Source organism: Dermochelys coriacea, chromosome 6 (genome assembly GCF_009764565.3).
Source record: "Dermochelys coriacea isolate rDerCor1 chromosome 6, rDerCor1.pri.v4, whole genome shotgun sequence".
NCBI lineage: Eukaryota > Metazoa > Chordata > Testudines > Dermochelyidae > Dermochelys > Dermochelys coriacea.
The window spans coordinates 79,207,280-79,222,487 of NC_050073.1; the positions used below are offsets into that span (position 1 = coordinate 79,207,280).

The 15,208-nt window shown below is 42.4% G+C and overlaps 1 protein-coding gene across 1 annotated transcript in view; it reads left to right on the forward strand.

The window, feature by feature from the left end:
- NUBPL (nucleotide binding protein like) overlaps positions 1-14,729 on the forward strand; it is a 156,165-nt gene extending 141,436 nt beyond the window's left edge. The window contains 2 exon segments of the mRNA XM_043517008.1: positions 5,262-5,344; positions 14,077-14,729. Coding sequence (XP_043372943.1) covers positions 5,262-5,344; positions 14,077-14,289 — 296 coding nt within the window. The 3' untranslated portion in view covers positions 14,290-14,729.
- Positions 14,730-15,208: the final 479 nt, after the last annotated feature.

The window sequence follows — 15,208 nt, forward strand, 5'->3', positions numbered from 1 at the left end:
TGCACTCCCAGCCACCTAGTAGAGTGTGGGCCTGCTGCTTTAGCTGGGCATTCACCTTTCTGCCACCAATCTCTCCCCGCTGGAGTGGGCTGACTGTGGAGTGGCTGACTGTGGATCTCGAGGACTGGAAGTGGACGAAGGACAGGAAGTGGAAGAAGTTGCTCTGGTGCCTTTTGCTATGAGGGAGGGCACTAGTGCTTAACCATCTGGTCCTGTTCATGCTCTGGACACTCCGGTCAGCCTCCAGAATATCCTGGAGTTTTTCTGGCTCGGGCTGCACTGGGTCTCCGCAGGTGTCCTGAGCCTTCCCTGGAGGAGGGAGAAAGGGTGTGCTCTGTGTCTGCAGTTAAGTCTGTGTCTTCCACCTCAAGACCCTGCAGAATTCCTTACAGTGTAGGTAGTAAGGCATGGAGTGTGCTGGCGCATGCTTTCATCCACCCCCTCTGAGGGCTCTGATAAAACCAGCAGCTCTTGTACCTCCACACGAGGATGTCCCCCAAAACCAATCTGAGCTGCCAGTCTTTTACCAGGACCTCCTCAGGACCTAGAAGCTAGTCTCGGTGACGAGGTCCATGGCAACCACCAAGGGGGTAAACCTCTTTGCTGAGCCCTTCGTACACATCCCAGCATCTAAGAGTGCAAGAGTCCCTCTTGCTGCACTGGAGGTTGGTCTTTGCTGGTACCACCAGGATCTCCTGGACTACAACTGAGGGGACTTGTTGTACCCCATTGCGGTCAGTTAATACATGGGGCTTTCCACCTCTTGTGTCCACTGTAGCGTGTTCCAGGAGGTGATGGCAGCCCTACAGCCTGTCTCTCACATTTTCTTTGAATGGGTCTTGCGGGAGGGTACTCCCCCCTTGCCTGCCTGATCTTTACCGTTGGGCTCTTTCCCCACAAGTCTCTCCAGTTGCCACCTTCCCGCTCCGCCCCCCCCACTCACCATCTGAACTGGCTGCGAGACATGCAGCCAATCAGTCTCTGAACCACTCTCAGGAAACAGCTTTATGTGCTTGTGCTCCACACTGTTCATTTCATCACCCTCATGTCCCATCCTGACACCAAGTGGAGGGACCTCCTACCACCTGAGGGCAAACAACCCTGATGGGCTAGTCCGTATTCCACCCTGGTTCCAAGACCCACTGGGGATATTAGTTGGCGGCTCCTTCACGGAGTCATGAGCATGGGCATATACCTGGTGCAGTTCACCACTTCCCCCAACATCTGCTCTTTCTGCAGTGAGAGGGAGACCCTGGCACGCAATTACATTAAGTGCGCCAGGTTGCAGCCCCTCTTCCAGCTTCTCCAGAACCACCACCTCCAATTCTGGCTGCACTTTTCCCTGCACCTCCTGCTTTATGCACACTCTATCCATGGCCCCACGAAGTCACAAGATCGCCTCATCAACCTTCTGCTGGCGCTGGACAAGGTGGCCATGCACCGTACCACAAGGAGGAAGCTAGATGAGAGGTTGCTCTTTGACTATGGGACCTACTTCTGATCCTCCCTCAAGTCTCTGGGCAGAGTTCCTCTGGGCCATGCTCCTTGGATGTCTTTGAGGAGCAGTGGGCACTGTCTGGGGTCTTCTGCTTGGTATCCCCGTCTGGATCCCTGATTTTGAACCTGTGACCCATCACTTCCATCCCTTTCTTTTCATTGGTTGTCTTCCATAATCATTTGATATCTGGGTCTGGTGGCTCCTCCCCTTAGACTGTGGGCATGGACTTTCAGATATGGGCAGGCTTTTGCCCGCCCATCCCCAATGCTTCAGTAGGTGCACTGACTTAATCTTCGCACAGAGCCTGCAGCGACTCAACCTTCAGGCATGTGGCTGCAGCCTATCCTCCAGGTTCAAGTATTTCCTCAATCCCACCAGAGCTGCAGATCAGTCTGTGCAACTACCCAGCCAGAAATCCTCATGCTGCCTCACAGAGTCTCAGACTCTTGAGACTCCCAGCCTGCTCTTGACCCTGTTCCTGTTTCTGCCCCAGCCTTGCCCAAGCCCTGTTCCAATCTTGTTCTTGCCCTACCCTGCTCTTGCTCCAGCCCTGTTACTGACCCGCTCCAGGCTTATCTCTGCCTGCTGACCCTCCCTAGACCCCTGGACTCTGACTACCTGGCTTTGATCTTTGGTGTGTATCTGGACTCTGGCTATGACTGACTTGGCTTGTCCCTGGACTCTGACCACCTTGCTTCAACCTTGCATCTGGTTTGCATCTAGACTCCAGCTATGGACTCCTGGCTTCACTATGGACCCTGATCTTGGTTCTGATCCTGGCCTGTCCCCAGATCTCTATTCTAGTGCCATCCTTGGTCCAGTCCCAACTCAAAGTCAGGCTTTGATCTTTCGTCCAGCCACTAAGCCTGGCTACTGAGAGGTAGCACCTGACACCTAGCTTGGAAGACTCTGATGTTCCTGAGTCTTCTCCAGTTTTGACTAACCAAATAATTTTGTGTCATCTGCAAATTTTGCAACGTCACTGCTCACCGCCTTTTTTATATCATTTATGACTACGTTAAACAACACTGATCCTAGTATAGAACATTGTGACACTCTACTATTTACATTTTATCATGATGAAAATTGGCCATTTCTTTTCTGTGTCTCAGCCAGTTTCTGATCCATTACTTTGACCAACACAACCTGAGTACTTAGTTTCTCTGGTAGCTTCTTGTAAGAAGCTTTGTTGGGGCCTTCAAAAGTTCAAATAAAGTACATCAGCCAGTTCCCCTTTATTGATTTCTGTATTAACACATTCAGTTAATTCTAACAGATTTGTAGAGACATTTTCCTAGGCAGTAGCTATGCTGGTTAGACCCTAATAAATTTGTGATCTCCTAGATCTCTTATAATTCTATTTTTTAATTGTTTTTCAATACATTTACCAGATATATAAATAAGGCTTACTTGTCTGTCATATCCCAGATCACTTCTAGCACCTTTTAAAAACACACAACAATTGCTACCCTTCAATCCCCTGGTATAGTAACTTTTTAAAAAAATAAAAATGTGCATGCTTTTGCTTAGCCGCTCAGCAACTTCATTCTTAGATATATTGTAAACTCTTGGGCATATACCATCTGGACTGAATGGATTTGTTGCTTTTTAATTTATCACTTTGTTCCAGCACTTCTTTTTTTGTTACCTCACTCTCTGATAGCACTTCATTGTTATTACCAGAGAAGAGTAGGTCCCAGGCAGGGATGCTCTGTGGTGAAGAATTGTGCAGAGAAATCATTTAGTTTCTCAGCAATAACCTTATCTTCCTTAATTGCTTGCTTTACCCATGGTGGTCCAGCAGACCCACTGATTCTCTTGCAGGTTTTCTGCTTCTAATATACTTACAGAATTATTTGTTTCTTTTTATATCTTTAGCTACTGTCTTTAACTCAATTAGGTGCACCTATCTGCATCTTTAAGCACCTAAATACCTTCGTAAATGTGGCCCTCAATCCTTTTGAGAACAGTAGGAGATGGCAGCCATTTTGAAAAAGGGCAGTTCTTTGTGGAATTCTTTTGCTGCTGAAGTAGTAAATTTTAGTTGTGAAGACTGACTGACTGCAAAAAATTTACTCTGAATCCTAAAAATAATAGTCTTCAAAGTGTGACCTATGCACAAGATAACAGTAATATTTAACTATGTGGGACTTGGTTAGTCTGTATTACTCCATTACTAAGAACATTTGGGACCAAGAAAAGATCTGACCTCCAATGGTAAATTTCTTAAGACCAATTTTTAACTAAATTTAACTAAAAAAAAAATATTAATGGATTTACTTAAATTCTCAGAAAATTCATTCTATGCCAAAAGCATATGTACTGAGCAATTTTGGGGAGGATAGATTGTAGTCTTTGTATATAACAGAGATTGCATCTCTTCTTTAAGTGCAAAATTCAACTCAACCTTAATTACAGAGTCAAGACCAGCAACTCCATACTTTTTTTTTATTATTATTTTTATTTTTTTTCTTTTAGGGTCTTTTTTTACTAGCATCCTTAACTTTTTTTTTAAATCCTCTTTTAAAGTTCAGTGCAAGATTTCAATATATTTCCTCCTCTAATGATGTTGAACTTAAAATTTATTTTGGTCACTGTTATATAGGGGCTCAACTACAGATATTTCTTGGACCAACTCTTGTATGTTACTTACATATAAAGGTTTGACAATACCCATGCTTGCGTCTGTTTAACTAGAGGTTTCTTTTTAAACTGCTTTAGTTAAACCAGTGCAAGTTTATAAATGAATACTTATTTCAGTTTAGCTATTTTTAAATTTATCTTAATCTGGTGTTAAAAATAAATTAAGTTAAAGCAAAATAACACACTTCCTAGCCAAACTAAAAGTACATACACAGGATTTTGCACCAGTTTAATTAAAATGGTTTAAAAACGCACTTTTTTAGTTAAATCAGTGAAACTTCTGAGTATAGACAAGGCTTGCGTGAAGAGTAGCCAGGCCTCCAGCTTGCTGTAAATTTAATACTGGTAGAAGATCAGTTTTTAACTGAATTTCATCTCATAGGCAGTATCTGTGTTGTGATATAGTAATTATGGGAACTTTAAAAATTTACTGTATTCAGTGCTGGAAAAATATTTCAGAATTCAGTGAAAATATCCAATGGGTTGATAAATTATTTTTCCTTCAGAACATTTTTTTTCTATAACAGTTCCCTGCTAATTACACAAGCAAAACACACAGTAGTTAGCTCTTGTAAAAGAAAATGAGTTGAATATATAGCTAGCACTTAATTAAATCAATGGCCTACTAAGGACTATAGCACATTTTGTTGTTTGGCAGCAAAATGTGCTATAGTTTGGATATTGATTAATATCTCAAAACACTTTTGAAATACAAAAGTAAGAAATATGTTTAATAGTATGTTATCCTGACACTCAGAGAAGTGTTTTTATTTTGTACCTATCCAAAATGTCTAGACCATAGAAATGTCTCAGTTTGAGCTTTTCTGCATCTCCAGAAAGCAATAAAGCAAACTTCCTGTCATTATAAATTACTGCAAAGCAATCTGCTCTTTTTCCAGAAAATGAATAAATTTGAAATATATTTAGTACTAATGATTGGGGACATGTGGAATTCTGCTGCAGTTAATTTTCATTTTAAATGCTAATTTTAGAGATTAAGTAATTCAAAGGATAGCCTGAACTAGAATTTGATTTCAAGTAGCTTCAGGGCTAGTTTAATGAAATGCACTTATAAAATATTAAGTCTTTATGTAAATGTATTTCGGTGTTTTTAATGCAGGAGACATTCCATTGCATGTTAATATAAGAGAGACATGTGATGCCGGCCAGCCTATTGTCATCTCACAGCCTCAAAGTGACACGGTAAGTTTAGTGCTATGAACTTAAAAAAATAAACAAACAAACAAAAATACCCTGAAGAGTGGGGAGGAAGGAGGGAAAGGTCTCTGTTATTTTAAGAGAGGAAACCTTCTTGTTAAAATAAGGAAATAAATTCTGAAAATTTAGTTAATCTATGTACTTGCTCCAAAACCGAGGTACACAGGTATGTGGGTTGTCCTTGCTATCTTTCTCTTTGTGCACATGTTTTTGTTTAATTAGTCTGAACCATAGTCTCAGTAGCAAAAGACTCAATCCAGATGTTTGCATGCCAGGAAGAGGAAGGGTCAGTGTCGGGCCACATGAGATCTAACTAATAACATATATCTTCTAATGCTGTCTGTTGATCCTTTGGTAGTTGAGCCATGAGAGGATCAAAGGGGAAGGTTAGTTCTGTCAAAAGATCTGTTTAACAAGAACCTGCACATTGTCACTACCTAGAATATAGTTAGTAGGAAGTGGAAGAATTTGTATACAGTAGGCAATGGGATGTTCCTGTGAATTCACCATAGCATTTTATTGCCAAATGAAAGCATGGGTGTATTGGGAAGTTGGGGAAAAAAACAGATTTATCTTTGCAGAAAAGTAGTTTTGTTCATAAGATATTGTCATACATGTTGACAGTACAGCACTTTTCTGCCTAGTACATCTTTCCCTACCCTGTGCCTGTCTCCTCTGTTTGGATTGTAAGCTCTTCAAAGCAGAGACTGTCTATTACCTCATTTGTACAGTGCCTATCACAATAGGGCTCAATTTTTATACAGTTACCAACATTCTGGAGAGTAGTAGCAAAACCTAAACATTGTTGTACTTCTTAATTTTGTTTTAAGAGAGAAGTTGGAGCAGAGTACCTTATAAGACTACTAATAGAATGCAACACATTCACTAGTCTGGGATAAGACCTGTATTACTGTTGATCACAGATCACTATTGATCTGTGAAATGATTGTGTGATGTTCTGGTTTATCTAATCTCTGGATAGATGAAGAGTCTTCAGTTTCCATTCATAAGGCTGGCACCGTTTACAAGCAGTACTTTTTCTAATTAAAGAGAAATACCATAAAATTCTGTAGATTTGCCATCTACATTTGTGAGTTTATTTCTAATCTGGTGTCTAATTCCTGCCCACACTTGCACTGGTAATGGCATTAGGATGAAATCGGGGGATAACTCCATTATCGACATCAAGTTAAATATGAAATAAGTAAATTTTTAACGCTTACTGTGCCTCAGTAGAGGAAACTTTTTTTCCACTTTCTTATTGTATTTGTAAGATAATCACTTCCCCCACAAAGAAAAAGTAAAAAGTCACTAATCTTTGTGCAATTTAAAATTGCTTGTCTCCCCCTCCACAACTTCTCATTTGAATGAGAGAGAATTTAATGTCTCTTATTTCTTACTTTAAATAATATAAAATTCACAGCACATAAACAGTGGTTAGAGAGGTTCTATGAGGTCAGATTCTAATCTTTAATAGAGGACAATATGCATTGCACTGTTGAAATTATCTTCACTCTTGTCCTTAGATTCAGAAATATTAAAAACATCTGTTCTGCTTTCCTTAATGAACATTTATAAACTAAATAGAGTTATAGGGCTGAATAGCTGAATAAAACAGTGGGCTATAGGGAGAGTGACTGAGTCCTCAGAAACCAATGTGCTGAGTTTAACTGTCACCTTTTAGGTTCTGTTAAGACTAGAATAAAAGGTATATAATCCCCACACCAGTGATGAAGGGGTTAAAGAGAGGCTGTGGGCAGGGCTGGTCCCGGCCCTTTAGCCCTGTCAATGATGTCAAGGATGGAATAAGGTCTTAAAAAGAGGAAGTTCTCAGCAGTTGCTAGGCAGTTCTGGGAGAGAGCAGGCAGCCAGGGAGGACTCCGTAGCTCATAAAGGAGACTCCTAGAAGCCTTCAGGGGAGCTACCCTAAGGAAGGCCATTTACCGCCTCCCCAGCCCCGTGCTTACAAGAAGACAGTGACCCTGGTATATTGGATGGGTAAGACAAGTTCGGCAAGCTGATTAGGTGGTTGCTGTCACTACCCTCGATCCCTTTCAGCCCAATCTCCAGTTAAATTAGAGGTACTAAGGACCCTACTATGGGATTATCCTGACAAAACAGATGGGGCATATATATGCAAGGGACATCTGATAGGGTTTCAGATCCCATGTGAGTAGGCTTGGAAGGATTAGAATTTTATCGATAAATGTCAGTAAACATCTATTACAAAGTGTACACACAAACCTATGAAAAAGTGTTACTATCGATCATTGACATTTACAGATAGACAAAGTGAGAAAAATGCTGCTTGGGAATGTATTAGAGTTTGATTTAAGGATTTTGAATCTCAACATTTACTGTAATTAAACACAGGTTTCAGAGTAGCAGCCGTGTTAGTCTCTATTCGCAAAAAGAAAAGGAGTACTTGTGGCACCTTAGAGACTAACAAATTTATTAGAGCATAAGCTTTCGTGAGCTACAGCTCACTTCATCGGATGCATTTGGTGGAAAAAACAGAGGAGAGATTTATATACACACACACACACAGAGAACATGAAACAATGGGTTTATCATACACACTGTAAGGAGAGTGATCACTTAAGATAAGCCATCACCAACAGCAGGGGGGGGAAAGGAGGAAAACCTTTCATGGTGACAAGCAGGTAGGCTAATTCCAGCAGTTAACAAGAATATCAGAGGAACAGTGGGGGGTGGGGTGGGAGGGAGAAATACCATGGGGAAATAGTTTTACTTTGTGTAATGACTCATCCATTCCCAGTCTCTATTCAAGGCTAAGTTAATTGTATCCAGTTTGCAAATTAATTCCAATTCAGCAGTCTCTCGTTGGAGTCTGTTTTTGAAGCTTTTTTGTTGAAGTATAGCCACTCTTAGGTCTGTGATCGAGTGACCAGAGAGATTGAAGTGTTCTCCAACTGGTTTTTGAATGTTATAATTCTTGACGTCTGATTTGTGCCATTCATTCTTTTACGTAGAGACTGTCCAGTTTGGCCAATGTACATGGCAGAGGGGCATTGCTGGCACATGATGGCATATATCACATTGGTAGATGCGCAGGTGAACGAGCCTCTGATAGTGTGGCTGATGTGATTAGGCCCTATGATGGTATCCCCTGAATAGATATGTGGACAGAGTTGGCAACGGGCTTTGTTGCAAGGATAGGTTCCTGGGTTAGTGGTTCTGTTGTGTGGTGTGTGGTTGCTGGTGAGTATTTGCTTCAGATTGGGGGGCTGTCTCTAAGCAAGGACTGGTCTGTCTCCCAAGATCTGTGAGAGTGATGGGTCGTCCTTCAGGATAGGTTGTAGATCCTTGATGATGCGTTGGAGAGGTTTTAGTTGGGGGCTGAAGGTGATGGCTAGTGGCGTTCTGTTGTTTTCTTCGTTGGGCCTGTCCTGTAGTAGGTGACTTCTGGGTACTCTTCTGGCTCTGTCAATCTGTTTCTTCACTTCAGCAGGTGGGTATTGTAGTTGTAGGAATGCATGATAGAGATCTTGTAGGTGTTTGTCTCTGTCTGAGGGGTTGGAGCAAATGCGGTTATATCGTAGCGCTTGGCTGTAGACAATGGATCGAGTGGTATGATCTGGATGAAAGCTAGAGGCATGTAGATAGGAATAGCGGTCAGTAGGTTTCCGATATAGGGTGGTGTTTATGTGACCATCGCTTATTAGCACCGTAGTGTCCAGGAAGTGGATCTCTTGTGTGGACTGGTCCAGGCTGAGGTTGATGGTGGGATGGAAATTGTTGAAATCATGGTGGAATTCCTCAAGAGCTTCTTTTCCATGGGTCCAGATGATGAAGATGTCATCAATGTAGCACAAGTAGAGTAGGGGCATTAGGGGACGAGAGCTGAGGAAGCGTTGTTCTAAGTCAGCCATAAAAATGTTGGCATACTGTGGGGCCATGCGGGTACCCATCGCAGTGCCGCTGATTTGAAGGTATACATTGTCACCAAATTTGAAATAGTTATGGGTCAGGACAAAGTCACAAAGTTCTGCCACCAGGTTAGCCGTGACAGTATCGGGGATACTGTTCCTGACGGCTTGTAGTCCATCTTTGTGTGGAATGTTGGTGTAGAGGGCTTCTACATCCATAGTGGCTAGGATGGTGTTTTTAGGAAGATCACCAATGGACTGTAGTTTCCTCAGGAAATCGGTGGTGTCTCGAAGATAGCTGGGAGTGCTGGTAACGAAGGGCCTGAAGAGGGAGTCTACATAGCCAGACAATCCTGCTGTCAGGGTGCCAATGCCTGAGATGATGGGGCGTCCAGGATTTCCATGTTTATGGATCTTGGGTAGCAGATAGAATACCCCAGGTCGGGGCTCCAGGGGTGTGTCTGTGCGGATTTGTTCTTGTGCTTTTTCAGGGAGTTTCTTGAGCAAATGCTGTAGTTTCTTTTGGTAACTCTCAGTGGGATCAGAGGGTAATGGCTTGTAGAAAGTGGTGTTGGAGAGCTGCCTAGTAGCCTCTTGTTCATACTCAGACCTATTCATGATGACCACCTGCTGAAGTGAAGAAACAGATTGACAGAGCCAGAAGAGTACCCAGAAGTCACCTACTACAGGACAGGCCCAACAAAGAAAACAACAGAACGCCACTAGCCATCACCTTCAGCCCCCAACTAAAACCTCTCCAACGCATCATCAAGGATCTACAACCTATCCTGAAGGACGAGCCATCGCTCTCTCAGATCTTGGGAGACAGACCAGTCCTTGCTTAGAGACAGCCCCCCAATCTGAAGCAAATACTCACCAGCAACCACACACCACACAACAGAACCACTAACCCAGGAACCTATCCTTGCAACAAAGCCCGTTGCCAACTCTGTCCACATATCTATTCAGGGGATACCATCATGGGGCCTAATCACATCAGCCACACTATCAGAGGCTCGTTCACCTGCACATCTACCAATGTGATATATGCCATCATGTGCCAGCAATGCCCCTCTGCCATGTACATTGGCCAAACTGGACAGTCTCTACGTAAAAGAATGAATGGACACAAATCAGACGTCAAGAATTATAACATTCAAAAACCAGTTGGAGAACACTTCAATCTCTCTGGTCACTCGATCACAGACCTAAGAGTGGCTATACTTCAACAAAAAAGCTTCAAAAACAGACTCCAACGAGAGACTGCTGAATTGGAATTAATTTGCAAACTGGATACAATTAACTTAGGCTTGAATAGAGACTGGGAATGGATGAGTCATTACACAAAGTAAAACTATTTCCCCATGGTATTTCTCCCTCCCACCCCACCCCCCACTGTTCCTCTGATATTCTTGTTAACTGCTGGAATTAGCCTACCTGCTTGTCACCATGAAAGGTTTTCCTCCTTTTCCCCCTCTGCTGTTGGTGATGGCTTATCTTAAGTGATCACTCTCCTTACAGTGTGTATGATAAACCCATTGTTTCATGTTCTCTGTGTGTGTGTATATAAATCTCTCCTCTGTTTTTTCCACCAAATGCATCCGATGAAGTGAGCTGTAGCTCACGAAAGCTTATGCTCTAATAAATGTGTTAGTCTCTAAGGTGCCACAAGTACTCCTTTTCTTTTTGTAATTAAACAATTATTATTTACCCCTCATTGTCTGGCATTCCCCTCTGTAATTTCCTGCAACTGTGAAAATGTAAATAGATAAGAATTGGAAAAAACTTCTTAAAAATAAATATTTATACTATCCGTCAAAATTATAAAAAATAAAAATCAAATTCTGCCGAGCCTACATATGAAGGGGAAAGGTTGTGTGTGTGGGCTGAAAATTTATAATTTATTAAAGAACTAGAACAAATCATTAGGGAAAACATCAGGTAGAAAGAATAGTTGTTCCTTTTTTGAAATTACCAGTGGAGACCTTCAGCTCTGGGTGTGGTGCCTAAAAAAGTTAATGGATAATACAGGATTATCAACCATTTATTTTACCTTCAAAGCTTCCTTTAAAGACAGTATTGACCATCAATTATGTTCACTTTGATACTCATTTGATGCAGCAGTAGCCATGGTTAAGGAATGCAGCATAAGGACACAGGTAGCAAAATACAATATTACTCTGTGTTCATTGCAAAAATAGTAACTGGTTCAGTCTTCAGTTTGAGGAATATTACTGTTCTGACAAGGCCATGCCCGTGCTCCACATCATGTTCAGCCTTTGAAAGGTTAAGCATGACATTGGAATGGTCAGATTTGAGGGAAACAAGCTTGCACGCAAGGCAGTTCACTGTTTCAATGACTTCCTCTTGGCAGAAAATATGATCAGTAGAGCAGAGCTGCCTGTTGAGAGCATTTCTGGAGATGACCGAGTGCTTGGGGTCTCACTGGCCTCAGAAAAGGATGAAGGCCCAGCACAGTTAACATACTTGGGAACTGAATTGGATTCAAAACAGGGTGTATATCCAAAGATAGCTTAGGTAATGTAAAGGTGTAGATAAGGACAATCAAAAGTTCTACGAAAGCCGCTCTAAAAGAGGTGTAAATAACTATTGGGGCATTTAAATTTTGTATGTAGGGCAGTGGCTTTGGCTAGAGTCTTTTGTGCCCATGTGGTGGCTGACACTTCTGGAGCCAAGAATCCTCATCACTTTGTCAGGATGACCAAAAGAAGTAAGGGCAGATTTGGATTAGGGGAAGCATTCTTATAGCAGGGTTATCAGTTCAGTGATCCAATTGGATGCTAGGATCAGCATTACGGGGACTGTTTGATGCCTGTGGGAAAATTGGTTTTGGAGTTCATTACCAAGGGAATTGGTGTGCATAGAGGTGGCCTGAAGAGTGGTCAGAGTATAGTATAATAAGAGATTACTTCTATTAAGTTTTTTCTGATATTGGTGGCTGTCATTATTTGGGGTGAGGAATTAAATGGTTTTGTTTTTAGTCTGACAAACAGGCAGAGATACACATTAATTCAGAGTCAATGAAGTAATGTGACTGGTAAGGGCATTTGTATTGCACTGCTGTTTGTTTAACATATTTTCTGTGTAATACATGTTTCTGGTTTCGATAATGGGATTGTCCATGCTCTGTCTCAGTTTCAGGATGACAGATTACAGAACCTAGTGCTGTTTGCCGCCAAGACGCACAGGTGATGCCTCAAAGTTTGTGGAACTGTGGCTCCTGACGACTTTAGGATTGGTGGAAAATTCCATTGCCCCAAGGACATTAAGGGTTTATGAGGCTCGTTTTGTTGAGTTCATAGATTAGCATTAAGGAAGCCTTTCGTATGTTTAGTCCATCCCTGAGTTTCAGATGATGAATTATGCGGTGTCTTTGGTGCATTGTAGATTGGCATCATTGGCTATAGTGAGTCACCTTTAGAGGTGGGCAAATAACTGATTTTTTTTTGGCTTGTCCAGCAAACCAAAAAATATTCATAATATTCCGAAAATGACAAAACTTTTTCCACATAAACAAATTAGGAAAGGGATTGTGTGTCCATCCGTCCATCCATCCATGTCCCTTAATATCTGTAGGCCAACTGTTAGGGCACTTGCCTGGGATGTAGTAGACCTAGGTTTGAATCTCCACTAGATATTGCCCCCCATAGGTGAGCATCCTAACCACCAGACGATAGACCATTTTGGGGTGTGTCACTCTCTGTCTTGTTGAAGCTGTTCCACTGTGTGTAAATAAATATTCATTGAGCCAAAGAGAGAGTGAGTGAGAACAATTCTATAGCCTGGTGATTAAGACACTCACCTAGAAGGTAGGAGATGTGGATTCAAATCTTCTCTGCCTGATTCATTCGAGGGATTTGAATCCAGATCTACCTCCCAGGCTATGGAGTTGTTCTCGCTCACTCGCTCTTTGGATCAATGAATATTTCTATTTATATGTAGTGGAACAGCTTCAACACAAGAGACTGAGAGCAACCCACTCCAGATCAGCTGATAGCTTGGTGGCTACGGATGCTCACCTGGAGCGAGGGATATCTCGTGAGGATTCAAACCTGGGTCTGCCACATCCCTGGCAAGTGCCCTAACCACTGAGCAAAAGGTTATAAAGGGGCAGGTTGGTATGGACTCACAGTTTTGCTGACATGGATAAAGGTTTTCCCAATAAAAACTAATTAGATCAAATTCGCAAATTGATCAAAACTGCATTTTTTTAATGAATAAACTATTGGTTCAAAAATTTTCGCCAACTTGTAGTAGCATTGCTGGCCTGTCATTTTGTTGCACGCTGGCAGGATTTACTAACACGTGGAAAATTCTTACTAAGGAAGCTTTTGAAAGGATGGTCCGGAGGAGAGGGATGCTGCATAGGTTTCAGGCACCCCATAACCATAAAGAATTTGTTTCAGTGATTGGAAGCTTTACCTACATTGGGGTGCATGTGGATCTGTTTAAAGCTGCATTTGTTATTGCTGTTTTCAGTGCCTTCAGGGTTAGTGAGGGTGTGTTGGTGTCAAGAGGACAGCTCCAGGAGTGCCCTAGAATTGGTAGATGTGCAACTTAAACAAGGAGCAGTGCCCTTGAAAATTAAGGTATTTACAACCCTATCAATCCAGAAAAGGAGACATAGAAGAGCTAGGAGACTGCTTGTATGAACAGGTATGTCCAGTAAAAGAGTTTGTGATAACCATGTGAATGCAGGAGCAAGGCCCTTTATACCTCTGACTAGGTACCATTTGCTGTGATAATGGGGGAGGCATTAGCCCATTTGGATCCCAATCTGGCAAATTATGGCATTTGTTCTTTTAGGATGAGTGCAGCGCTATTCACAGCACTGGAGGGTTTTCAACTCTGAGGCTGCAGGCAAGTAAATCGGACCGAAATATGACCTACAAGCAGACAGTCAGCTTGGCGTGTGTTGCAGCTGAGCTTCAGGTGCGAGGCTATCCACCTGCAATGGTTTGGAAGAAGGGGTATGTTGTCAGAGCAACTCATACCTCTTCTGCACTTGTAGATGTGTGAACTACATCCATCTAATATCCTGATTGCTCAGCTAAGGGGAAATGATCTGGGGGCCTGCCTTGGGGTAAATTTGTGAATAAGGATTCAGAGGGGCATGGGATGGAGTAGACTGACAGAGCATGAGATTAATTCGGTCAGAAATGTTTGTGGGGTGAGTATGGCAAGGCATGGTCAAACCAGCCCATGGGGTTAGGGCTTGGAAGAGCATGAACTGTGATGTTGCCAGAGTCATCTTTGGACATGGGGTGGCTCAGGGACATCTGGTATCATGTGCCTGAACTACTTAGATGTGATAGAGTGCCCTTGTTGGACAGAGGGTCTGGCATTTGGCTTGGAGACTTTAGGAACTGGATTAGGCATGAATACATCACAGACTGTGGGATGAAGATGTGACCACACTAATTACTGGCACCCCGAATGTGCCAGTGCAGATACAGGCTTAAAAAAAAAAAAAGACAGCTCCCAGAGGTAAATGGAACTTGGGACCATTTGCCTGTAAGGAGAAGGTGAGACCTAAAGTCTTTGCAGACCAAGGTCTCCTTTGGCATTCTCTTCCCCTCTTGTGTGAGGGAGGGCATGAGGATTGAAAGTTAATTGAGTCCTGTGAGTAAAGTGAAGAGGGTCTACCCTGAGTATATGGTGGGAGTCTAGTAACTCTGCACTGGACCCAATTAAATTCCTAGTATGTGAGAGAGGGTGGGTCGATAGTGCCCCTCTCCATTGTAACGTTAGTAGAGTTGCAGCCTGCTGTTTAAATCGATCCTTGTGTGTGTCTTTCATTTGCACACAGTTCAAAGATATGCAGGAAATTTCACTCTTTTTCCTGAAGGAAACCCTCTACACTTTTCCATATATCTTGCTTCTGCTGATTCAGGAACTTTGTTGCCATTTATCTGCTCACCATTCCTGTACTCATCGT